We start from the raw sequence: 27,832 nt of genomic DNA, 5'->3' as shown, positions 1-27,832 counted from the left end.
TTTTAGTAACCGTGAGGGCTTATTTTGGCATAGCCTATGTGGTATACTGGCTAATGCAATAGTGAACCATTTCCATGTTATTGTGGTGGTTAGTGAAGTGGCACTAATGTCGTTGTAATATCTCTTGGGATCTTCATTTATCTTGATTTGTGGGGAAAAAATGAGGTAGAAGCAACTGGAAGTTTAACTTTTACTATTTTTTTTCTGCTTAATCTGAAATCTCCATTTAAGTTTCATTAAAGGATATATTACTTCTATACAGTGAATTTTGTGTGGTGACTTCATTTATTGGTTAAAGGCATGTACTGTAACTACATGCTGTAGAAATACAGTGGTTCATTCTTTTATTCACTGCGGTGTTTTTCTTGTGGAACGAATTATGTAAAGTAGGGTTTGGCAAATTACAGCTCCCGGATAAATCCACTCTTCTGTGGGCCAAATCAGGCCATGCCCATTTGTTTACATATTTTGTTTATCTTGCTTTTGCACTGTACCTACAAAATCAGTAGTTGTGATAGAGACATATAGCTTGCAATGTGTAAAATATTTAATGTATTTGTATTAATGTAATATGCCTTTATAGAAAGGCATATTGAAACTCTCCCCTGGATCCTTTATCACAATTTACAGCATTGCTTTTCTACAAATAATGTAACATATGCCTATGATTATAATTTTGAAACACAGCTTTTTATAGCTTAAGGCTTTTAGTGCTACTGTAATTGATTATTAGAGGTAAATAATTTAGAAGTTATAAAGTATTTTATTCAGTCTAATTTTTGATATTACCAAAATATCCAAACTTTTGAACACAATTGTAGAAATAGTCTTAACCAACTTCTACACAAAGGCCTTGCTGGCGTGTATTGAATATATTTTTGGGACTAGTATCCTTTTTAAGGTTTTTATCTTCATAGGTATGTAATTTAATTTTCTATGTATAGTACATTTGATGCTTTGCTATAGCAAATGAAACTTAAACTGTCAGATTATAACACAGATTATTACTTCAAGTTTGTTATTGATCATGAAATACATAAAATCTAATTGCAAACCTCCTTTCTTTGTAGAAACGGAGGGCTTCAAAATCGACACTATGGGCACCTACCACGGTATGACACTGAAATCTGTAACGGTAAGTCACTTTGACTCTTTTGTTTCAGGCATTTTATGTGAGTAGCGGATGTTGAAGAAAATCTTTTTTCTCCGTTATTTTCTATTTTAAACGTTTATCTTTAATGACTAATGGTGCTGATAGATCTGTATGGTGGTATTTGATTTGTGGATATCCTTTTTTTGGTTTAGCTGAGTTGAGTGTGTTTAAATAAAAGCTGTTTTGATTAATTTACAAGTAGGATGGATGCTACCTGGTTAGTAGGTTGGTTAGAGTATTTAATGCTAGTGAAGAGTTACAAGGTCTAATTTAGGAGAATTATTTTCCATAGTATCTTATGTTCTTTAAAATGTAATGCCTTATGCTCTTTAAAAAAACAGATTGTAATGGTTGGTGTAATATTTACAAAGTGCATACTTGCCAGAACCAAGCACTTAGATGTCCACAGTTACAAGCCTTTGGCTCACTTTTGGCAGACTTTCCTTTATGTTTTTTTGACATACTAAAAATGATTGTTTCTGGATGTTCTGACCAGGCCCCTATTCAACACTTAATTTTTATTTAGTCAGTGATAGTTAGGATTTGGTAGTGTAGAGCAGGAATTCTGTTAACCTTATTTTGAGTATTTATATTACAGATTATTATTATACTTTAAAATACTATGTATATGTATTAGAGTACCTATATATTTTAAGGCTAATACCAAACTTACTTTGTCTTTGTTTACGAATCATCAGATCTTTGAGGACTCAATATGACATGGAATCATCATATATTTGCTGTGATTTCTCAGAATTAAGATATATCTTGTCATGCTTTTCCAGAGCATATAGCAAATAAATGTGGAGAATCTGATACTAAAAATTGACCTTTTTTTCCCCCCTGGACTTCAAATTGGAATTGAGTATTAGATATTTTGCTAATACACTTGTTTTTAACTTGTCATCAGATTTGTTTTGTATGATTGAAATTGTATGTGAACTCATTAATTCATTTAACAAGTACTCATTGAGCGCTTGTGGCAGACCCTGATCCAGTTGCTGGGACTATAGGTATAAATAAGACAGACAGGGCTTCTGTAGAGAGAGTAGAGGGGCCTCTCTGAGCAGGTGACTGTTGAGTACAGACCTTGCAGAAAAGCATTCTATGAAAGACTGCTCAAGGGTCAAGACTGAGGCCCAGTAGAGTAACAGCATGAGGCCAGTATCTCCACAGCGTAGTGAATGAGGGAAAGGTGGTAAAAGATTAGATACACTCATCTTACTAGATTTGTCTAGTTCTTGCTGATTTCAAAATGTAGCTCATGGCTGTAAGATTAAATTTTTAAAAGATTCATTTATTGACATTTTCTTGAGAACTTGCTTATTGGCTATTCCCTAAGTGAGTTAATTGTGGAACTGCGGTGGTTATACTTAGGTAACCATCAGGGGGAGTTTTTTTGTGGTTGTGGTCATTGTTGTTTTAACTTTTGTCTCATCTGAAATGCCGTGAAATTGGTTTCATTACTGAGCTTCTGTTCAAATAGTAAAATCAGTGATAGTTTTTATAGTGATGCTTTTTACAGAACAGTTTTTCTAAAATCCAAGGACAGCTTCTTAATTAGAGTAATACTGCTCTGCTTCCTCATTAGACTTGGCTTCTAAATATACTTACAAGAGAGGAGAATTTAAACAAGTTTATGTTGTTTGTTTTTACAGAGATAATCACATAAAGACATTGTGTGAGAATGCAACAGAAAGACTAAAAATGGTCAAATTGTTGGTACTTTCCATATTTTAATGCCCCGTTTGAATATCTTTACCGTTTGTGACCTGATTCATTTTAGCAGTTGTTAGAGAATACGTGCAGAAGTTTGAACTTGAAAGCTTTGAAGTTGCTATGATAATTGTTTCTTTTTATGTGAATCTCAAGCTTACGCTTCCAGTGTAATGTTTTTTTCTTTTGGAATTATTACCTATTTATGAGCTTTTGCGTTTCACCAACTTTGTCTTATTTTCCAATGAGGATTTCTCTTGTGATACCCAGCCAGACACGCAAAAGCATGTTAAAGGCTTTGTTGCATAGATGTGACTTCCTTTCTAGTTTACATATGAGCTCATTTTAGGTACCACTGTTTTTCAGGGTTTTGACATGTTTAGTTGATCTACATAGTTATTAAAATTATCAGTCTATTTTAGGACTGGTCTATATATCTTTTAAATGCAAGACACCGGAGTCCTGTTAGATATAAAATTCAGTTAATCATGGGGCGCCTGGGTGGCACAGCAGTTAAGCGTCTGCCTTCAGCTCAGGGCGTGATCCCAGCGTTCTGGGATCGAGCCCCACATCAGGCTCCTCCACTATGAGCCTGCTTCTTCCTCTCCCACTCCCCCTGCTTGTGTTTCCTTTCTCGCTGGCTGTCTCTATCTCTGTCGAATAAATAAATAAAATCTTTAAAAAAAAAAAAATTCAGTTAATCAAGTTGTGCAGATGGCTAGAAAATTTTTATGTAATTGATTTTTTGTCTTCATTTGTTATAGAGAAAGTATGTTTTGAGAGTATTTCATAAGAATCATAAGTTATTGAAATTTATAAAAAATTAAGGCTCTGGCAGGGTATTGGGTATTAGATAATATTTTTTAATGAAGATAAGAATTTATAGAAATTCATTATATGAATAGAAGCCCAGGTATCTTTAAAGTTACAAGTTTGTATACTTGAGTCTGGTTAACTTTTGACTTAGGCCAAGAAGTACAGTAGCTTAAGACACGGATGTTGGAGTTGCTCAAGGGCTTTTCTGAGTTGGTAGACTTACCCCAAAATATGTTAGTTGGGTTGTATAACGTTTAAGAAATACTAGATTAAACAGATTTTGTGGTACGGGAATTTCATCATTTTTAATATATGAATATCTAAATTGGAATACAGTCGTATGCGCTCTTTTTCCCAGGCTTGTTTGCCCTTAGTGTTTGCCCTTTTTCTCCCTCCTTTTGAGAACACTGGGAAGAACTAGAATTGTGTAGAATCAGTTTAAGTGAAACTATCTTAGTAGTTATGGGTTGGGACTAGAAACCATTTAGTATAGGGAACATCAGAATGTATTTGCATGAATTCCTTTTGTGAAAGGAGCCATCTTAGACTAAGAAAATGCCAGTTGACAGTGCTTTTCGTTATATAGAAAAGAAGAGGAGATGAAGAAGACTTTTCTATGTTGGCAAAGAACTTATCTGTGGTTCCACTGGAGAAGGAATAAAAAGATATGATCACAGTTCACTCTTGTTATTTGTGACAATTTGATAATTGAATTGAGAACTACTTCATTCTAACCTCCCAATCTAGCTTATTAATGCTCAGGTAGGAAGGTCACATACTCTAGCCTCTATTCATTCTTTACTGAGTATCACTGACTCTTAATTACCTTCCTGTCTTCACATTTGAGGAAACATTTTGCACTCTGAAATTGTGCAGATCAAAAGCTTTCCTTTAAGATTGTTCTTGGAGTTGACTCTAACGGAATTGTAGTTTTTATGATAAGCCTTTCTTGGGGAACCATTTCCTAGTAGTAGGTACAGTTGGGTCAATATTCAGTATCCACATTAGAGGTATAATCGCCATCAGCTTTCACTATTTAGTAAAATCCAGAATCTCAGTCTCTCAACATAAAGTTATATTCTTAAGAAGGAACACATTTATTAGTAACCTCCAGCTCCCCTGTTTTACAAAGTTTTCTTCATTCTCATTTGGTTATTAATTAACTTGTTCATCTTTGCTTGGAGTGTTAATGGAAGTGCTCTAGTAACAGTAATGCTGTAGAATTGTGTCTAGAGTCTAGGCTAGCAGAGGATGGAGACAGTTGATTAAGACTTTCTTACTAAACACTCTTCTTTCCTTCCCTTATTTTCCTTCAGTAAATATTTTTTTGAGTGCTTATTGTAATAGTTATTGTGTAGATTTTAAGGGTGCCTATGGGAAAATTTCTTCCCAGAGTTAGATGCAGCCTGTTTATAAATACTAGTGCACTGACATCATATGCGTCTCTTAGCATACTTCTGGGATCATTCATTGTGCCAATCTAAATGTGGTCCCACATATGTTTTATTAGGCATCCACTGTCATTCAAAATTTTATTTTACGCACTAAGATTTAAAAACAAAAGTATGTCACAAAAACAGTCTGGATTTTCAGCTTCTTTTGAAAAGCTGTGTGGCATGACTGGGTACTGGGTCTATAGTCTAGTGTATTTAGAGTCACACTGATCCAAACAATGACTACCTTTAGATGGGATGTTTTCTTTAGGTTGCCCATAGGCCTCATTGCTCTGTTGTCTTCGATCTAGTCTTAACTTATTTATGCAGTTGGCCCTTAAACAACACTGAGGTTAGGGGTACTGATACCCCCTACCCCCCTTGCAGGCAGTTGAAAACCTGCATATTGCATATAACTTTTGACTTGCCCAGACTTAACTACTAATAACCTCTTGTTGCCTGGAAGCCTTACAGATAACATAGTCTATTAACACATATTTTTTATGTTAGATGTATTATATACTGCATCTTACAATAAATCTAGCTAGAGACAAGAAAACGTTTAGAAGTAGGGAAGAGAAATACATTTATGATACTGTACTATAAAAATATCCACATATAAGTGCATCTGTGCAGCTCAAACCCATATTGTTCAAGGGTCAGCGGTACTACCTTTTTAGACCCTACTGGCCTTTGAGTTTGAAATTCTTGATCTAAATAAAGGCAGTGATATCTTGTTAAAGAGAAGGTAATCAGTTGAAAGCACTGCATATATAAGGGTTCAAAGTCAGTTTTGGCTGAGTCCCAACTCTTCCACTCATTATGCCACTAATGAAGGTGAGATTATTTAACCTTTCAGTGAGTGGTCTTGTTTTTATTTTGTAATAAAGATAATAGAACTTACAGTCTTGTTGAGGACTAAAAGAGACACTATGTAAAATGCTTAGCACAGGGAAGACTCAAATAAATAATGGTTACTTTTATTATGAATTTACAATTTTATATATAATCTCACTTTGATTTAGGCGTAAATGTAGGCAACTATAGTCTCACAGATGTATTTAATATTACATGTTTAATGATGCCATGTTCATTCGAAGTTATGAAGACTAGTTTATTTAAATATTATGAAAACTCTTTTCCTTTTTAGTAATTGGGATATTTTTACTGTGGCTGTATATGTTTATCATAGTGTTCTTTAACCTGTGAGAGAAAATGGCTGCAAAGAAGTTATCATATAGTGGGTGATAACTTTGCTAGGTTAGGCTTTTCTGACTACCTGTTGGGACTCATATATAAAAAGAAATGAGGGACATCTGGCTGCTCAGTTGGTAGAGCATGTGACTCTTGATCTCAGGGTCATGAGTTCAAGCTCCACATTTTTGGCGTAGATCTTACTTAAATCTTTTTTTTAAATGAAATTTATTTAGATTTAAATTATTTGATAAAAAGAAGTATATGGGGGAATGGGTGAAATCGGTGAAGGGGATTAAGAGGTACAAACTATCAGTTATAAAACAAGTCACATGGAATGAAAAGCACAGCATAGGAATATATTTAGTATTGTAATACACTTATCATGGTGTGCATTTCATAATATGTATAATTATCGAATCACTATTTTTTATATTGAAACTACTTTATGTGAACTATACTTCCAATAAAAATTTTAAAAAATTAAAGAGCATAATTATTGGGATTTTAATAAGTGATTGTAATTATAAATAAGAATATTATTTTATAATTCAAATTATTTGCATTCTGTATTTACATTAGTATATTATTCTGCTTGAATATTATATTGCACTTAAAATAATCTTCAGAACTTGTTGGTTATCTTGATACTTCAGGGAACTGGGTGGTTCTGTTCTCTGTCCACCTGAGCAGTATAAAGGTGTACCCCCAAACAAAACAAAATATTACTTGGTTTCTGTCAGTAACTTGTTCTATGTCTTAAGCTTTTGGAAGTTAATTTTATATGTTTACTACCTGTTATATGAAGTAATACCTAAGTATTAACATATTAATATTGTGTAGAGTTTTATTTCTAATATTTGCATTTTTATAGACTTTTCTAAAAGTTCATCACTGAGACAATATTTTTTTCTCTGTACTCAAAACACCTCTCATATCCTTTTTGTAGTAGTTTTTCCCTAGTGATTTTTCCAGCTTTTTTTCTTTTTTTTTTTTAACGTGCTCATTATAGATCTGGACTGTGCCTGTATACAGGGAAGATAAGGTGCAAGAGAGAGTTTTCTGTTATGATTTGTTGGCCTGTTTGTTGCAGCAAATTAGGCATTAGTTTTGTCATCTGAAAAATGGTATTTTAATAACTTATCTGGCATTTGTTTAGAGGTTTACATATATTACCTTGTTTACATTGTTCTTTTCAGTGCTGTTCACTTGTAGCATTGAATTAATTATAGTTTTTGAGGAATATTTTTATATTTAAACATGGGTAATGTTTTGTAAACTTTTATACTGAATAATACAGAAAATACTGTCCTCTCCTTTTTTAAGTTAGGTAGTATTTATACTGAACACTTATTTAGATGGGTGTGTATTAATCTCCTTCCACTGATACTCCTTGTGGTAAGAGATATTAAAATCTAATTTTACCTTTGTGTTTTGTCAACATAGTAAACATTTGATGCTAATCCAAGAAAAAATCTAATTCAAGAAAATGAATTATAAAAACAGTAGGTGTCAGGAAATTTTAACGCATGTAAAGTACATTATTTTTATAATACTGCTTTTTTGTTTCTTTTAGTTTATGTATTTTATTGTGCTTTATTGAAAATCCATTGCACAGTGGATGGTACTTTTGGTGTAAGCCTATACAATTAAACTCCATTAATTTACCTTTGCATTTCTTTAAAGAGTAATTATTGTTTTATCCAAAGTATCTTAGAGATTTTAATAAAATCTATAAGGTATCTTTAAAATTAATCTACTCATTACCATGTAGTTAATATCATAGTCACAGAACTTCTGAGACTTATTTTTGAAAGAAACAAAGTTAACCTTGGCACCTATGTCAGAAGTAGCCTAGAAACTGTTGTGTAATTTTAAATAACAGTGTTAGTGCCACCTTTTTTTCAGTACTTTAATATTGATCAGTGTAAGAACAGGAGAAAATAGAAACCAGTTTGGAAATATAATAGTATTTTGTTAACGGCATGATAAAAATTTATACTATAAATTTCATTTTGATTATATAAAATCTTTTAATTGTAATTCCATGTATAATGCTATAGTTATTTATGACCCAGATATGCACAAAAGCAAACTTTTTAAAAAAAATCTCTCTTGGACCTGCTACAATACAGTGTTTTATTCCAGTTTCTATTTACCTTCATCAGTACTTCAGTCCATTGAACATACTTCATCGCTTTTAAATTCTAACTCCTTCTCAGGTATATTTTTAGACTAACTACCATTGTTGTTTAATAAGGCATGACTGTATTTTATATATTATATACTTCCCTTATTTTGAGGAAAAAAGTTAATATTTAATATTTCCCTTAATTTCATACCAAATGATTTGAATCAGTTTGTTCATATAAAGAAAGCTAGTATATTTAATAATATTCTATAATTGGATGTTTAGGTATTTCCTTGATAGGTACATTTCTGTTGGTGGTTGTTGGCTGAGTTTTAATTTGCTGTATCAGTTTCTAGGTCTTCATAAATTGATTTAAATCTTCAATGAATTTCAATCTTTTGTATAAATCCTACATTCAAATTTTATTTTCTTTGTTGTCTTAATTATATTTGTCTTAATATTCATTGCATTTCTAGTTAGTTCATCCCTTTCCCTTCCCTTTCCCCAACCCTGCCAAACCTCATTTGATCTTTAATTCTAAGTTTTGGTTTCTTTTCCAGGTCTTTTTCTTGATGGATGTTTCTTTTAGTGTTGTTCTTCTTGTCTTTCCTGCTTCTCATGTTCCTCTGTGAGTGACTGTTCCCACGTTCATTTTAAGTATCTGTTTTTAAACTCTTATTTACTTCTGGTCTGGACAAATCTTAGTGTTTAGAAACTAAGTTCTTATTTGAAATTTCAGAATGGTGCTTTGCTGTGAATAAGTTGAAGACATTCATTTGAAATGCTAAGGAATTAAAGCTTTTTTAAGATTTTATTTTGACTTCATTGGAGGTAAAAGGCATGCCATAGAACTCAGGTAATTAACTCACTATTGAAGTTGTCATATTTTATGTTGTCATTAAAAAACATTTGTTCTTTGCATTTAGATTTTTGCAGTAATATATAAGATCAAACAGTTATTTTGAAATCAAGTCAATTTAATATTTTACAAAATTTTAAGTCAGAAATAACTGATTTAGTATCATCATCTACAAACAGTGAATTCTGGACACTATCCATCTAATGATTTGCCATCCTAAATTTGATAGATGCTTCAAATCTTTTCAGTGTCTGTCATTTCTGTCTTATACATGTGTTGCTATAAACATTCTGGAATTGAATTCCTCATATATTTTAATATATCAAATTTGAGAACTAAAATTAAGCAGTTCTTTTTCCATTCAGAAGAATTTGGACTTCTGTTATATAGAAGGCTTTTAGTTTTCTTTATTAAAAAAACAAAAAAAAATTCAACTTCTTATATGATTGAAATATAATTTTATCTTAAAAGGTTATACAAAATATTTCAGTGTCCTTAGGAATTGTTAAGTTTTAACATAGAACTACATCATAATAACCAGCCATTCTGATAGTAAATTTGTGGGTACATCATAATTCCTGAGGAACTTTGGTATATATTGTCACATGTTTTTCCCCTACAAAAGTTACTTTTAACAGGAAAAATAAATATTAAAAGCTTAATTATTTAAATAAATTTATGTTGGTAACATTTTTTCTTTGTCTTGACTAAATGTAATAGATATAATATCTTCCAATAAATTGGTAGATACCAAATTTTGGGAGACCCGTAGTACACATTTGATTTATTTCTAAACATTCAGAGTCATTATTAGTATTTCTGAAAAGTTTATATATTTTTTAAGGCTTTATAAACATGAGCATGCTGATGCAACATGCATCATTATGGAATAGTGGTGGGATTACATTTATATTTTATATTGGAACCCTCTTGTGGATTACTGAAGACCAGTCCATGGTCATATAAGCTGGTTCTAATTGCGTTAATTTTCGCCAACAGCTTTATTATGTAACAGATAAAAGCATAAATAACTGCTGCTGATGAACAGTGACACAGAAGGTTATATTCCCCTGGGAAGATTAGTTGCATGGATCCCAGGTTACCCAATAGGGTGGCATTTCCTTATTAATTTGCTATGGCCCAGAAAAAGGCTGAAAAACTGGGAAATAATACCATGGTAACGATACCATGAGAGATTTGTTATTTAAGCTTATGCGAGTAGCATTTGAATCACTAAATGCTGATTTACTAATTTACACTGGGGAATGTAATTGCCAAGAATGCTGGATAGTCAACTCCTGTATACGTGTTCTCTGTGTAAAGAAGCTCATGGGAGATCATGGTATAATGATAAGTTTGTACAGTGACTTTAAATTATATCCTTCAAATGTTTAATGGTTTTAGAGTAAGGCTGCTTTATATTTACATCTCTTCAATAAAGACAGACATGTTTGCAAGACCAGGGAACCTTTCTCCTTGTACTGCTTAGAGGGGCTTTGTCATCATTTGCCATTGTGACTTCTGTTCTTACTGATGTGTCTAATTCCAGGTAAATATGATTTATTTCTTTAGATGTATAGATTACTGATTTAAGTTTAGGACTTAATATCTCATTCTCTTCCATTTGATTTCTTAAAAGGTGTTGATTAGGGACTAGGTCTTTTGAATTTAAAATTCATGATGTCGATATCCAAAGGTTCTGATCTGTCACTAGATAGAGTAGGCAACGGTAGATGGGATGGCCTAGCTAGAAGCCTGAGCTGTAGATCTAGGATTAGTCCTGTTTAGTTGCATTGATTTGGAAGGGGACACAAGGAGCAAGAATTTCCTACAGGATTTTGAAAATCACTTATTTCTATCTTCCATTTATTCTCAGAGTGATAAATTAATGAGGTTACTTAAATCCCACTCTACTGATTAATTCAGTAATTTTAGTGCTACAAGACATTACAATTTAAGTGTTTTCTTGGCATTGTATAAAGGTATTTAAGATTTAGAATGGAGTCAGAATGAGTACAAAAATAAAGTACAAATGGAGAAGTACTAATATGAGTACTGCTGTAGAAGACCGTATAAATAGATATATAATCATGCTGTCTTGGGATAAATCTTTTACCCATCTTAATGCCTCTTTGGCATATTTATTTGAAAGATGTGCATATACACATAATGTAATGCTAAGTACTAAGGATTTTTTTAATAAGGATAACTGATCCTATAAAAATTTTCCTGATTTTAGTTCACAATTTACTTGGTTATACTTTTTATATAAAATTCAGCTAGACAATATACTAGAACTGTTTTCAGCAATAGGAGAAGGAAGGTATTTTTCTCTTACACACATAAATGGTTCCTTTCCATATAATCCACCCCCATATAAATGCATAAATAATTCTGATAAAACTGTGCTTGAGGTCCTCATTGGTACATTTAAACTATGCTAACATTTGTATTTGGTCTACAGTGAAAAACTGCTATTTTTATTTAGGCTTTTATTTCTTTATGCTGTTCTGATTTTTGGTGCTTGCCTATAAAAAAATAAGCAAGTTGTCTTTTACTACAGTAGGAGTTTCACATATAAGCTCTGTTTTGCTTTGTAATTTTAGGTTGAATTCATTGAACAATTATCAAGTCTGTAGGGAAAGCTAATTTCCAAAACCACTCTGTTTGTTACCTAAGCTGAATTCTTAGAAACTTTACTGTGAAATTGTTTTTAATGAGTGTAGAGAAATGTAGGTTGGGTATGAACAAAAGTAATTAAAGGAATTTGTATGGTTTAAGAGTGTTTTCATTATTGCCTTACATTTTCTAGTTTGTAATGATTTAAAAGGCTTTAATGTAATTAAAATTGGGGGGATGGCAGACATTTTCTATAAAGGGCCAAATAGTATGTATTTTAGACTTGTAGGCTAATAGGCAAAATGAGAGATTTTAGGTAGGTATTTACATAACAGGAGATAAACAAAATCTCCACAAATTTTCAATGACAAATATAATAATAATAAATGAGTAAAATTTTGTGTGATGCTGATCTGCTAATGAGAAGAATGTTATTTATTTTGGTGGCAGGATAACATTTTGTGGTTCAGAGTTAGTGTTCTGTATCACCAAAATTGATTGTAAATGTTCTGTAAATCTTTTATGTATTTCGTTTCTGAAGAAGTATCTTTTCATACAGATAGATACTGGCGAATGCTTATATCAGTACATGAGCATGTGATATTACCTGAGCGTATTTGTCACTTTGAAGGTGTTTCTAGAATTTTGTTAGATTATTTTCTTTACATTTGCCTTTTTAGCGTGTCATTACATTTCAGATTTATTGTTGTCAATTGAAGGTTAGGTGGAAGTTCCAAATGAGTTAAAATTCAAATGTTGCGGTATGGACAAATGTGGGACGCAAAGTGCTGTCTTTTGCATTCATTTAACCAATATTTGTTGTGTGCCTGGCATATGCTGGGTAGTGGTTTAGGCTATGGGGATGCAGTGCAGTGATAAATAGAGGAGGGACAGACGACAAAATATCAGTGATACATGCTTTTTAGAAAATTAAAATAGGATGAAATGATAAAACTGCATTCTTGCTGTGTGCGAGTCAGCAATGCTAAATCATGAGAGGTCTCAGTCTCAAGTACATCACTGCTGTGGTGCAAAGGCAGTCATAGACGGTATGTTAATGAGTGAGCGTGGTTACATTCCAATAACTGTAAAACTTCCTTTATGGATACTGAAATTTGAATTTTGTGATTTTTACAGTCAAGAAGTAGTATTATCATTTTGATTTTTTTTCTACACCTTAAAAATGTAAAAACCAGTTATGGCCCATGGGACACAGAAAAATAGGCAAGGGTCTGGATTTGGTCCACTAAGCTATAGATGTTAACTTTAGGCTTTGCTTTTTTTTTTTTTCCCCTTTTGCTTATAACAACTAATTTATTGTCTCAGTTCTGGAAGCCAGAAGTCTGAAATCAAGGTGTCAGCAGGGCCATACTCCCTCTGAACCCTTTGGGGGAATCCTTCCTTGCCTTAAGTTCAATTTTTATGAACCTGATGTAGAAAGTAATAATAATTTTGTATACTGAATCAAGCAGTCAATACTTGAGTTGAATTTTATGGCCTGAGGAATTGATATTTAAATGAATTTTAGGAAGTATGTTATTTAAACACACACATACTTGGCATAGTCATTAAGTAAGAACACTAACTTTTAACATTAAATATATAAGAGTGGAGGCATTTGCATAATGGCTATTGCCTGTGTAATGTAGTTAGAACTATTATTTCTATTTGTCTTAGGAACTTGAGGAATATTAAATGAAAATTGTTAATGGTGGACTTGGGTTTTAGACTAACAGCAATGAGAAACTTATAAATTTCCTAGTACTGAAGAAATTAAAATTTTACCAATCTTTTATAGTAAGGAATTTTTTATTGCTTAAAGCCAAGTAAAATGGATTTTTGGTATTTTTTTTTTAAAGAAAACTTCTCATAATAAAAGAATGTTTCGAGTTTTGTTAACACATTCTCCTGATTGTGTGAGAATGTTCTACTTGGGGAACAAAGTTAAAAGGCTTTTTGATCTGTCAGCCAGACTGAGAAAACACTTCTGTAGAAATAGGAGCAGTTGATGAGTCTGTTGAGGAGTGAGGAGAGCAGGACAGAGTAATAGGCATGGACAAGAAGGAGAGGATTAGCAAGCCCACCTTCCTGCAGATTGCAGAGCCTCCTTAGTGTTCCTATCTTAAATATGCGAAAATGAAGAGATGTACATAGCCTATTCCAGTTATAAAAATTGAAAGGGTTCCTTTTCGGTTAGTTATTATTTGACATCCTGGGAATCATCTTGTATAGCCCAGGTGCCTAACTACAGCATTGCCCTATCCCCATTCAGATTTTTTGCTTTCTGACAGTCATGACGATTCCAGTGATCTGGCACTGCATTGTTTGTTATATAATGCGTTAGTAAAGAAGCACAATTTACCTAGCTACCCTCATCCTTCTCCTACCCTTTTCTTTCAAATATCAGGTTCTCCTAAGTGTGAAGCCTAAATGCCATCAGTACTTGTTAGCTTAAGATTGTAACTTACTATTTTTCTTAAACCATCACTTTCTATTAAAAAACAAGAATAAAAAATTAAATAAATAAAAAATAATAAATTTTTTAAAACGCCATCACTTTCTAATTCTAAGATGTGCTAGTTTGATCAGAGACTAATTTTCTAAGCCCAGGCAGCTGATAATAATGGCAGATTATTTTTTTTTCTTTGAAATGAGTGCTGTTAGACCAAGGAGTGCATACTCATAAGATATGAATAGTGCCAAAGCTGTTTTTAGAAATGCTGCTGTCTTCCCTGAACGTTATGGGGGAAAATCGTAGTAAGCTCTCACCCTCATCAAGTCAGATGACCTAGGTAGTCAAGGATATCATCAGACTGGGGAAAGGGGTATCTTTCTTGATTTGTTCTTCAAACAACAGTGCTTCTTTGTAAATTTGTTTTCCCTTCTGGGAACTTCTTTTTGCAAAGCAATCAGTGAGCTCCCTCCCCCCCTTAATTGTGAGAAATTTCAAACATAAATATAATTAGAGAAAATAGCATATGATTTTTTTTTAAGATTTTATTTATTTATTTGACAGAGATAGACAGCCAGCGAGAGAGGGAACACAAGCAGGGGGAGTAGGAGAGGAAGAAGCAGGCTCATAGCGGAGGAGCCTGATGTGGGGCTCCATCCAGAACGCCGGGATCACGCCCTGAGCCGAAGGCAGACGCTTAACGGCTGTGGCACCCAGGAGCCCCAGCATATGATTTTTTCTAANAAGTAGCTTGTAATAGAATAGTCCAGAATAGTAAAATCAAATATTTAGGGAACACCTTTATGATAGTCAATTACATAGTCTTTTTTTTTTTTTTGACAGAGAGAGACAGTGAGAGAGGGAACACAAGCAAGGGGAGTGTGAGAGGGAGAAGCAGGCTTCCCGCTGAACAGGGAGCCCGATGCAGGGCTCAATCCCAGGACTGTGGGATCATGACCTGAGCTGAAGGCAGACGCTTAACGGCTGAGCCACCCAGGTGCCCCTCTATAATTATTTTTAAACCACTCTTCATCTGTTCCACATCTCCCTTTTTTCCTGAAGTATTGTAAGTATTGTAAAGCAAAACCCAGACACTGTTTCTGCATACTTTACACATTTAAAAAATACTGAATTCTTTAGCCACAGAGGCATTATTGAACATTGCCAAAGAAAATAATTTATCCTCTTACACCCAATTCATTTTCCCTTTTCTTTGATTTTTTTTTGAAAAATACTTTTTGTAGTTCATTCATTGGAAATAGGGCCCAAACAAGCACCGAAAGTTGCATTTAGTTGTTAGTAATAGTGTTTTGGGTTTTTTTTCTGTACATTAGAGGTTATAGTCTTTTTTTTGTGCCATGGACCCATTTGGCGGACTGGTGAATTCTATGAACCTATATGAGTTCTCTCTCTCAATAATTTTTTTTTAAGATTTTATTTATTTATTTATTTGATTGATTGATTCTGATTGATTTGAGACTGGAGTGAGCAGCAGTAGGGGAAGGAGCAGAGGAAGAGGGACATTACAGCAGTGAGCGCGGGGCCCTACATGGGGCTTAATCTCACGACCCTGAGATCATGACCTGAGCCGAAATCAAAAGTTGGAAGCTTAACCGACTGAGCCACCCAGGTGCCCCTGAATAATATATTAACGTATAAAATAAAATGCATAAGATAAAAAAGACCGATTGTATTGAAAGGAAATTATCAAGAGACTTTAAAAATACAAATTTATGACATGGTAATTTGTGCTTCTCTACTAATGCATTATATAACAAGATCTAGTGACTAATAAATGCCGGAATTGTAACGTGCGTTGAGTGTACACAGTATTTCAAGATATCTGTAACAGTTGTAATGTGATATCAAAACACCTGATTTCTTTTGGTGACAAAGCCATGCTGTGGTTTAAGGACATGTTAATTTCTGTTAGAGGTTGGTGAAAATAAAATTGTGATTTTATTTTTTCCCCATTCAGATTAAGGATCCACAACCCCCTGCTCTATAGTAAAGGTTTTAAGAAAGGTCCTGGCCGCAATTCCGTTTTACTGTTTATTTTCTGGTTTTCTGCAAACTTGTCAAATTCCTGGCCTTTGTCTTTGCAGTTCTTTTTGTCTCAATCATTCTTCCTCTTGCTCTTAGTAAAACTGGCTTCTCATAATTCAGATCTTAGTTCAGAGGTCACTTTCTCAGGAAGACTTCCAGGTGTTTTCTGGTAATCTTGTTTTATTTATCTTGACGATTTTCTTTCAATATGAGAATCTAAAGGTAGGAACCACATCTTTCTTGCTCTCTAGTGTATCCCTGGTTCTGGGAACAGAGTACCTGGTACAGAGTTGTTGCTTGAAAAGTATTTATTAAACTAATGAATGTTTCCTAAGCTCATACTATACATTGTAGTTTTAGTTACTTTCCATTCTTTCATATGTCTGCAGAGTAGTAGTTAAAATTTATTATTGTTGATGCTTTAGTAATATGTTGACCCTTAGGTTCACTTTGCAGTCCTTTTATATATTTCTTAATGGCCCTTTACTATGTCTTCCTTGGTCAATCAGGATCTCATACAGTGTTTTTTCTCTCTATAAACATGACATCATTATCTCCTCAGTGCCCAGGCCAGGATTTTAGGCATCATCCTTGCCAACTGTTTCCCTCTCCTTTACCTCCAATATCTAGGCATCATGAAGTTCTGTTGACTTACTTCATAACATGTCTGGAATTCTTTATCTCCATATCACTACCATACTTCTGCTCCAAACTATTTCTATGTCTTCCTAGGATTATGCAGTAGTCTCATAATTGTTCTTCTCCTGTCACTGATATGTCTCTTCAGTGTGTTCTTTACGTTGTAGCCAGTGTGCATCAAAAACAGTCAAGATAGAGGCCATTAGACATGATCTAGCCTCAACTTTTTTCTTTTATCCAAATATTGCTGTATTTTCAGTGGTTTTCTTTTACTCTTAGGATGAAAGACCATAATTCTTAACATGTGCAGTATGTGGTTTTACCTGTCCCCCCCCCCTTTTTTAACCTTTCTAACATCAGCTCTTAATAATCTTTCTTTTTGTGTCTTTTTTTTTTTTCCATCCTTAGGGCCGTTGTAACTGTTGCTCCTTCTCCCTTGAATTGTTCCCTCTTTGCCTGATTAATTTCTAATATCTTAGACATTAGCTTTAACATTCCTCACAGAAGGCTCTCCGACCCTAGGCAACATAGAGTAGGTCAGATCCCCTGTTAAATACTTGCGAAGCATCGTGTATTTTTCCTGAATGACAGCACAGTTGTCCTTTCATTTTTATGAAGATTTGATAAATGTTCTTTTTTTTTCTGTCAAAGGAGTATTATCTCAACAACTTAATAAGATTGTTATTGTCCATTGTTGTATCTATAGCTTATGACTCAATGCCTAGGCTATCAAGTAAGAGAATGGACTTATGGATGTTTCTTCAACTCTAAAGAGGACTGGGCTGGAGAATTTTATTAGCCTAATGTTGGAGTTCTAGAATTTAACGTGGTCAAATTGGTCTGTTTGGGAAATCATGCCCAGCAATTTAATTTATATGGAATTTATTATTGAGGAAAGTTAACACCTCACTTCTTGATCTTAGGCATCATAATTCCTGGTTAGAAATGCACTGATATGCAGTCCTTTAAAACATGTGGCTTTTGGTAAGCTTGATCAACAGCACTTTCACCATTGCTTCTCTGTTTATGATTAAGTTTTAATAGGAGTTTGTAAATCCATTTCTATATAGTCCAAGGTGATTGAGAGGGATTTAAAGTTTGTATAACTGATGATAGTTATTATCTCTAGAATACTTGTACTTTCTTTTTGTATCGATTTGTATCGAAATTAGTGAATGAGGCTTATCACTATAGAGAAAAATTGATTTGATACCCTAAAAAGGTTTCCTTTCAAATAAGATAAAAATGCTGTAAGCCAAAAAGATAGGGTGGTTTTATTGAGTCAAATTTCAACTCACTGTTTATAGTCTAGGATTCGTTGTTGTTGTTGTGTATTGTTTTTAAAATTAATCCTGAGGAAGAATGAGGTAATTTATAGAATAAAGTAGAAGGCACAGATGGGATCAGAAGATTGGGCAGAGAGATTATAGGCAAGGAAGAGACCCATTTGTGGATCTTGTAGCTGGCCAAGGATTTTAGGGATTTTGGTCTTTATCCTAAGGACATTGGGAAGCCTTTGAAGCACTGGAGTGATGTGAACAGCTTTTTGTTTTGAAAGTACCATTCTCGCTATAGAATGGGAAACAGATTGCATGGATTTGAGGAAACCAATTGTGAAGGTATTGCAGGGTCAAGTGAGAGATACTCATGTGAACTACTAGAGGAGTAAGATGAAGAAAAGTGGATGGATTCCATTAGGAATCCAGGTTTTGGGTGATAACAAGAGAAGGAAGTGGCAAGGGTGACTTTTGGTATTCTCATGTGGCCACTGACCGGGGGTAGCCATTAATCGAGACATGAAATGATAAAAAGGTACTAAAATTAGAGATGAGAGGAGATAACTTCAGTTTAAACATACTGTTAAATGTAGGTGTACTTACAGACACTCAGATCATATAAATAGTGTAAATTTTATTGCTTATGAAGTTTGATTTAAAAATTCATTTCATTTTTGTAAAAATTATCTTAATTTTACCCAGCTATTAGATTTCTCTCTTCACAGTAGAGGAGTCATTTATTCTCTTCTCTCAAACCTACCAGGAAGAAGGTTGTAGTTGTGTTTTGTTTGTTTTTTGTTTTTGTTTGTTTTTTAGCTTGTCAGGAGACAGATTTTTGGTAAAGGAATACAACTTCAAATAGCAAATGTGAAATGATATAGTCCTGTCCTCCCTGTTCATTAGTTTCTAAGGTTAGACAGCGTTTTACAGTGTATCCGGCTCAGGTAGTCAGTTTTTGTGGTTACTTTCCAGATGTGTTAGCTCTCCTTCATGGTGGTATGACTTTAGGAGACAAAGTCCCAAATCCTATTTCCCTGACCTCTCCTCAGTAATAAGGTATTTATAGCAACGTAGTCTCAGTTGTATTGTTTAAAGGTTTATTTATTTTAGAGAGGGGAAGAGGGGCAGAGGGAGAGGAAGAGAATTCTCAAGCAGACTCCCTGCTGAGAGCAGAGCCCTATGCAGGGCTAAATCCCAGGACCCTGAGATTATGACCTGAGCTGAAATCAAGAGTCGGAAGCTTAACTGACTGAGCCACCCACTCTCCCCTCAGCTCACTTTCTTTAACAGAGAAGTTGTTCTTGTACCCCTTTGCATTCCTGATTTGTTCAGGTGGCAGAACACACAGAGGGCATGGTCTTACAGAGCATTATGGAATCATCATAGGAGCTAAGAACAATTTTATTACTTCAGAATTTGCTGGTGGTAGGATTTCTGTCAGGATTCTTTGGTTACAAGCAAAAATTGAAGCAAAGAGAAAAAGTATTGGAAAAAAAAAAGTATTGGAAAATTATGGGCAAGCTCATAAAATCAGAGAACCAAGTGGTAGAAGAAATGGGTGGAACCATAGCAGCTCTGGGGATCTGGGTAACAAGAATTGATGGATAATTTCTTCAGGGTACTGAAGTTTAAGTGACTTAGCTACAATCATTTTCTCTGTGTGTGGGTGCATGCCTGAGTGTGTGTGTATATTTGTTTCCCTCAGGATTCAAATTACTAGAAGAGAGGGTCTCTGATATCTTAGCTTGACCAGTGCAAGACAGGCTACCTTGATTGCAAGTCTTCCTCGAACTTTCTAAATTGAGGGTGGAAGGTTTCCATAGGAAATCTGCCACTACTGGGAATTTTCTAGAATTTTTAAAAGATCATTCTTTTTTTATGAGTTTACCATCTTCAGTGGATGGAACTCCAGTTTTCTATAGGAGTAGAGTTTAAAAATAACTATACACAGTAGCAACTCAAATCTGGTATTCTCAGTTACAACCTTTTTCTTTTTAATGCTTAATTAGCAGCTCCTCTTTAGTCTGTGCTCTGTGCGTTTACATCCATCCATCCTAAGCCAGAGCTTTTGTAAGCTTGGTACTTATAAAGATGGTTCTCTATTTTCCCCTTGTTGAGGCATAATGGTTATCCAGATCTGAGTCTATTGTTTTTTTCTTCTTTAATGCTCAGAGTTCCCCATAATTCTCTCACTCATCATCTTATCCCATTTCCTACCAAAGTCATGTATGTGTATGTGTGTGTGTGTCTGTGTATAAAACCAACCTGTATTCATTATTTAGTTTTACCCTTTTTATGGTGATATCCTTGAGATAAATAATCTTTGTTCTTTCTCAGAAAGTTTGCTTTTCCACACCTATTCTAGTGAAGATTGTATAAACACAGGTTTATATGGATAATCGGTAGAAAGGATTTTCTTAAACAGTTCAGTTCATAGCATTTCCTCATATTAGCATAATTTCTTGTTTGCTCTAATATTTCAGTAAAAATTTCAGAGTGAGAATACTAATATTACTCTTTACTGTAAGCTGGTTGGATGCAATTATTTTTTCCTTAGACTGTATCCCAAGGCAGGGGGTGGGTAGTCCCGGTACGTTGTAGTGTACCTTGGTTTATTTAACCAGGCCCATATGGATGGACATTTAGGATGTTTCTGTCCTCTGCTATTTATAAGTCATGCCCCAATGATTAGTTTTATGCTTGCTTTATCTCATATTGTTATCACTGTGTTTTGGGAAGAGATTCCTGGATGTAGAATTGATAAGTAAAGGGTAAATGCTTCTGTACTTTTGCAGGATGTTAACCAAATTCTCCCCCATTAGGAGTTGTACCATTTTTGTTTCCATAGTATGTATGAATGTGCCTGTTGCCCTACAGGTCTATCAAAAGAGTAAAATGTCAGACTTAACTTTTTGTTACCTTGACAGGTGAGTAATGTTCTCTTAGTGGTTTTTTTATGCATTCCCAGTGATATGATGATGATTAAGGGTCATATCGTTTCTTTCTCTGTCAGCTAATATTTTCCCCCATTTTTCTATCAGAATGTTGGTCTTTTCCACCTCCTTTTTCGATCTCTGTATCTTTCCAGTATATAGAGAATATTAAACTCTTACAGGTTACAGCTATCTTTTCTCAGATTGTCATTTGTTTTCTGATTTTGTTGATGTTGATTTTATTGCCATGCAAAAGTTTCTTTCAAAATCTTTTGTAATCACATTTATAAATCTCTTACTGCTTCTGGGTTTTGTCGTATTTAGGGAAGTTAACTCTTCTCCCAAATTATAAAGGAATTCACTTTTTCCCGCTATAGAACTGGTTTCTTTCATTATTTACATTTAGATCTTTCATCTGGTTGGAAATTATTATAATATATGGTTGAAGAACAGATCTGATTCTTTTTTCTTATAACTGTCCACGTACCCAAACATCATTTATTAAAATTAGACCATATCTTACCAGATTATCATCATAGTGTCTGTACCCAGCAGATTGTAGGCTCTCAAAAAATATTTGAATAATTGAAAAAAGTATCTCAGACATCTTCTGGTCCAGTCATTTTATTAAAGTTTTGATTATCGTCTTTACTTCTAAAAAGTTCTTTAAAAATGTTTAAAATGTATTAGAGTAGCTTCAGTGAACATGTGCTAACAGTGTAAGATGTATAGTACAAACTTTGATATGATGCTCATTAGCTTGTTACTGACCATTTTTCCTTAATTTTAAACCTGGAAAGATTAAAAAATACAGAAAAATAGAAGAAAAATACCCATTATTCCATTTTCCAGAAATCACGTTTATTTTTTAACATTTATTTTCTGGTTTTTTTTGGTGGTGGTGGGGGAAGATGTGTATTGTTGTGGATTATGAACCATACTACATTGTTTTGTTTTGGGGGTTTTTGTTCTGTTTTGTTTTGCTTTGCTTCATAAAGCATATGAGTGTTTTTCTATTATTAAATTGTCTTTGAATTCAAGTTTTGAATGACTGTAATATTCCATTATATAACTAGCACAGTTTGTTTAATACCTCTTTTGGAAATTTACAAGTTTTTTCCATGATCGATTATGGCCTTATAATAGATTTTTAATTGTGGATTAATGGCTCAAAATGTCTTGGGTTTTTTGTCTTCTGGGTTTTGGGTTTTTTTGGTTAAAAATTTTTAAGTTGCTTTTCAGAAAGTCTGTACCAGTTTACACTGCCTCTGGTGGGGAACTTTCTCATTTTCATTACCTGCGTAGACTATTTTAAAAAATATCTTCCAGTTTAATAAAGATGGGACATAGTTTCTAAGTGTGTGTATATGAATACTGGTGAGGCCGAATATGTTTTACTTAATGGATGATTGTTGTTTGTGATTTATTTATGGCTTATGGCCAGAAATCTTTTGGAATATTGATATTTTCTTACTTGTAAGAGTTCTTTATATATCAAAACTATTTTCTTACTTGTAAGAGTTCTTTTTATATCAGGACTCTTGTCCTACTGTCAGTTACTGTAAATATTTTCTCAATTTACAGTTTGCCTTTGTCTTTTAATTTTATGGCTCAAGTTAATTTTATGTAGAGGTTAGTATTATTTATCTTTTTCTTCCTTGATTTCTTTCTCTGTTTGATTTGTTTTTTATTCTTCAATCAATAAAATTGTCCCCATAGTCCCCCATTAAAGTGCTTAACAATATCTGGCACGTGGTAGGTTTGGTAAATATTAGTACAGTATATATTGTACTTACTTTGCTCCACGTGGAATTTATTTTTGTAATAGTAGGACTTGACTTGAATCTTAAGCATTAAAGCCTAGACATCATCTAGTTTCTCTCTTTAATAATGGGAGAATATTAAGTTCTAATGTGCTCATGATGTCAGGTTACTGTAAATGTGAGGATCTTTTCAGGTCTAATTTTTTTTTCTTGATTTAACTACCTAATTATTATGCCAGTATAAACCAAAATCATTGTTGCTTTATAGTAAATTCTTTGTGATCATTTTGAATATTTTCTTAGCTACTGATACCTTTTTTCCAAATTGTCTTTATAATCATGTCATGATTTCCATCCACGCACACTAAAAACTTTAAGAAATATTCATTAAGCTTGGATTGGGCTTATACTGACCCTGTATATTACAGCAGTTTTTCCCCTAGAATATATAAAAATGTAGCTGAAAAAAACATGTTAATTGGGGGAAAGAATGGCCATTTTTGAAAGTAGGTATTCTTGTTAACTAAAAAAAGCAGTCTGTTCTTACATTGTCAGAATTTTTATACCTCTGAGTAAAAGTTTAGTTTTCTCCATAGAAGTCCTTACTTGTTGTGATAATTCCTTATTTTTAAATTGTTGCTTTTGTGGATTAATTTTTTTACCATCTGTATTGTATAATGGCTTATGTATTACATATATATTATGTGTAAAACTCTTGGATTACTATTTTAATCTTGCTTTTGACTGATTATCTGTGTTCCATTTATTCTTTGAGTTGATCTGTTGAGTGAATATATGTATTTTTCTATTTTCTGTAGTTACATTTCAGTTTAAGAATCGAGATAGTTCTCAATGAAAAAAACAAAAAAACATTGGCCTCTTTTCAAATGAACTTTGTCAGGGTATCTTTTCATAAAAAAACATGAAAGTGCAGTTGTATTAAAGTGAGGGCAGGACTCCAGAACACTGCTCTCCTGGTTTTACTACTTACTACTGAGATACCTGAGGAAATTAGTTTGAAAACTATAGTTAAACCATAAAACAATGTTTAGTTATGGGTTCATTGAACATTTTTATTTCTTAATTTTGTCTGATAATAAGTAGATTTTGGCTATGGCTTATGGTAATTTTTTCTAGTTTTAATTTTCTGATAGTATTTGTTTTTTAACTCATAAGTGGAAACAGTTTTTTTAAATTCCTTTAAATAAATTTATTGTTTGTAATGTGTTTTCATTAACTAGTTTCAAGCCTTCAGTATGTTAGAAAATTCTCATTGCCATCATAATCTCATGTTAATTCTTGTTATCTAGCATTTTAATAGCATTTTAGTTATGACAAACACCTTAATCAGTTTTATTCTGTTGTATAAATTTGTATTTTTAAACATTCACTTAAAAACTCATAAAGGTGTAAATTCAAGATTTTGCATATAATATTAGTTTTCTGTTTAATACTTTTTTATGATGCTCTTGACCTATTTTTTCAGAGTTTAGGATACTGACGATAGTGAGATATTTGCATTTAGAATCTATAAGATTGAGTCGGAAGTTGAAATAATTAGGCTAATAAACAGAGTGAGGCAATTCCTTTAGCTCCAGCTTTCCTTTAGCTCAGACATTTGCACTGGTAAAGGGAGAGAAAACAATTCCTATAGATACAGAAGTGTTTTTCTTCCTCTTCTCACATTATTGTACTTGAAAGTAATAAGATTTATAGTTATATCATGCTTAGAGGAGGGTGTGTTTGTGTGTGTTGATGAAGTGCAGGACAGGTTTCTTCCCTAAAACTCAACATGTCGCTTTTTAGTATTTGTGTGCATTACCTGTCTTCTGAGAGTAATGTTTAAGTGATAAACTGATATTCTGTGTCTTCTGAGAGTAATGTTTAAGTGATAAACTGATATTCTATGAGGTATATTAGAAATGTATGCATAGTAGCAATAATCTCTTGTCTTCTTAAACCTATGTTAATTTAATAGATTTTGTAGTTAAGCAGTAAAAAATGGAAAAACAAATCCAAAACCTAAAGTCAGCTAGGTAAAAGGATTTTACCACCTCATCCCAAAACAGTAGGTGACTAAACCTGTAGAGTGAGTAAATACAGTGTTACTTTTGTTTGTTAGAAATGATCCAGTTGTGCTTCGGATAGCCCTCTTTTTATAATTTCTAACTGCAACATGCCTGTTGTTTACAGATGTATCTTAGTGCCCAAAGAAGCAAGAGATAAGCAATAACGCTTTGAGTTTTCTAAGGTTTTGCCCACCAGATGTAAACAATTGAAATGGAGAAGAAAAAATAACAAAGTGATCAGATTTCCTCTCTTTTCCCTTCTCTTTGTTTGCACCTAACATCAGGTGCCCCTCCAGTGTAAGAAAATGATTATGAAGCCTTCCTTGGCAAAAGATGAAGAATAATCAGAGAATAGTGGAATAGAGGACAGGCCATTTTTGCTTAGCTCTTCAGACCTTATAGCAGGTGTCATATGTGAAATATATAGCAGAATAACATAGTGGTTGAGAACATGGTCTTTAAAGATGGAACTCTGCTGCTTTTTACTAGCTGTGTGTTCTTAGCTATTTAACTTCTTGCATGAGCCTTCCTTCCCCATCTCTTAGTGTTATTTTTAAGGATTCTGTGATAGCATGTATATAAAGTGGTTCAACATAGTACCAGCCATATAGTGTATGGTCTGTCAATAAATAGTTCCTGCTGCCATTGTTGTTATTATTTTTATAGGGGTTTTTGGTTAATAGATGTCAGTAAGATTCCAGTTGAGATTATATGATTCTGCTGTATACTAAGAGGTGAGAAATTTAAATTATTTGCTTGAATTAGAATTTCATCACCTGTAATCTTGATCAAAACAAACTAGTGTAACTATTAAAAGTTTTGGTGTTTTTATCCCTTAAAATATTTATTAACACTTTGAGCAAAAAGATTATATAGTTGTTGTTCCTGAAACTTTTTCTTTGACCAAATGCAGTGCAAATATAATTTAAAATCATATTTTTATGTATAATAAAAATCATATAGTACTGGGCATGAATAAGGCACAGTTAACAGTAGGTAAGTCAACATACTTGGTGAGATGTTGAGGTATCATAATATAAAAATTTGTATTTTCTGAAGAATTAATCTTACATATTGAGAGTGAAGGGACAAAAATAAATTAATAGAATATTTATTTTAAAATAAAGATTTTCAGCAGTCTTAGGAAACTTTACTGTTTGATCCAGTGTTGAGAATGCAGTGTTATCAGCATACTATCAGTTCTTAAGATAGTATGTATTCTCAGGGATGTTGAAATGATTTGACATTGATGTCTGAGCTGGGAGAAATTTAGTTATCCGTTAAGAATTCTGTTTTTTTTTAAGTCAACTGTTTAAACTTGAATTTTTCGAGAAGGAAAATACTATCTTTTAAAGATCCTACACTGTAATGATAATTTAGGCAAATAGTGCTTGGGTTCTGTCTGGGTATATACCTATACATGCATACATATACCTTTTTTTTTTAACTTCTGAAGTATAAATGAATTACTCTGCATTGAAGGGAGAATTACTTTTGTCCCTCATCAAACTTATTTAATTTGGTATTATCCTCCTATGTGTGACTTTCATTTAGTAACTTTGGCATTTAGTAATTTTAGTCTTTTTATAATCTTACAGAATAATAAAGTGAAAAATGAACTTAACCAAGAGCTGGGGGTGTTATGTAGGTTGACTTTCAAAATTACTTTATGTAGAATAGAATACTTAGATTACTAAATTGAAAATGAGAGATAAATTCTGTATAAATAGAATTCAACATATTAAATAATGAGTACTTAAATAGTTTCTGTGATTCTGAACTTTAACAATTATAAAAATTCTGTTTTGGTACACTGTCTCTTCAGAATAGAATCAAAAATAAAAATGGTCATTAGAATTAGGATAAGTAATATCTTCATTAGATTTAGGTTTTACATACTTGTATGAAATAAAGACACTTTTAAACTTAGCAGGTTTCTATTTCTTGATTTTAAAATTTGTATGGAGCCAAACAAAGTTACTGTGAAAATATTTGTTGTAACACTCAGTAAAGATTTTTTTTACCTTTTTTTTTTTTATTAAAAGCTTGGTAAAAGTGCATTGTATACATTTGTCATCCTAGAATCAAGTGTTCATCAAACATTTGTAGTTTTCCCCATCCCTCCCAAAAAAGGTTTGAAATTGGTGACGCAGAATAGTTGTCATCTACCAAATTAAAAACTGCAGGTTTGTAAACTTGGCACTCTGACAAAGAAGTAGGTGCCATAAAATGATTAAGTATTGGCATGTGTACACCTGCTGTCAGGAAATAAACTTCCCATATGTTGCAGTTTGGCAGACATGCATCTTAAAAATGTATTGAATGAAACTGCTGCTGCACTCTTTATCCTGTATCTTTTTTCAACAGTACATTCTCTTTTTGCCTGTAATTACTTTTGCTTCCGTTAGGGGAACATGATATATTTTTACAGATATCCTTGAAGTTAAGTGGTAGTAGTCCTTAAGAGTGCAGTAACTGATCTAATACAATAACTCAGTGAAATACTAGCTTGGCCTTAACACCAACGAGGAAACAAACTGTCTATTTTGAAACATTTACTGGTTTTTTTTCCTTATAAAAACTTGAGCCTGAGACACATTGATTTTTTTCACATTTTATCACATCAGTCAAAATAATTTCCCCCGGTATATGTACTAAGAAAAGAAAATGAGTATCTCAGTTGTTTTTAAAAGGTAAATACTTGGATGAGAATTGCATTGATGAAACATCTG

At 33.2% G+C, this 27,832-nt stretch overlaps 1 protein-coding gene across 3 annotated transcripts in view; it reads left to right on the top strand.

The window, feature by feature from the left end:
• Window positions 1–27,832, top strand: part of CDC73 (cell division cycle 73) — a 181,618-nt gene that overhangs the window by 29,506 nt on the left and 124,280 nt on the right. For all 3 annotated transcript variants that reach the window (XM_019803958.2, XM_034667174.1, XM_002923385.4), the window contains exon 10: window positions 1,071–1,135. In XM_019803958.2, the coding sequence (XP_019659517.1) occupies window positions 1,071–1,135 (65 nt within the window). The remainder of the gene's footprint in view (window positions 1–1,070; window positions 1,136–27,832) is intronic.

The sequence above is a fragment of the Ailuropoda melanoleuca genome, chromosome 8, assembly GCF_002007445.2.
Source record: "Ailuropoda melanoleuca isolate Jingjing chromosome 8, ASM200744v2, whole genome shotgun sequence".
Classification (NCBI taxonomy): Eukaryota; Metazoa; Chordata; class Mammalia; order Carnivora; family Ursidae; genus Ailuropoda; species Ailuropoda melanoleuca.
Note: the sequence above shows the minus strand (reverse complement) of the source record. Positions and strands in the feature narration are given on the sequence as shown.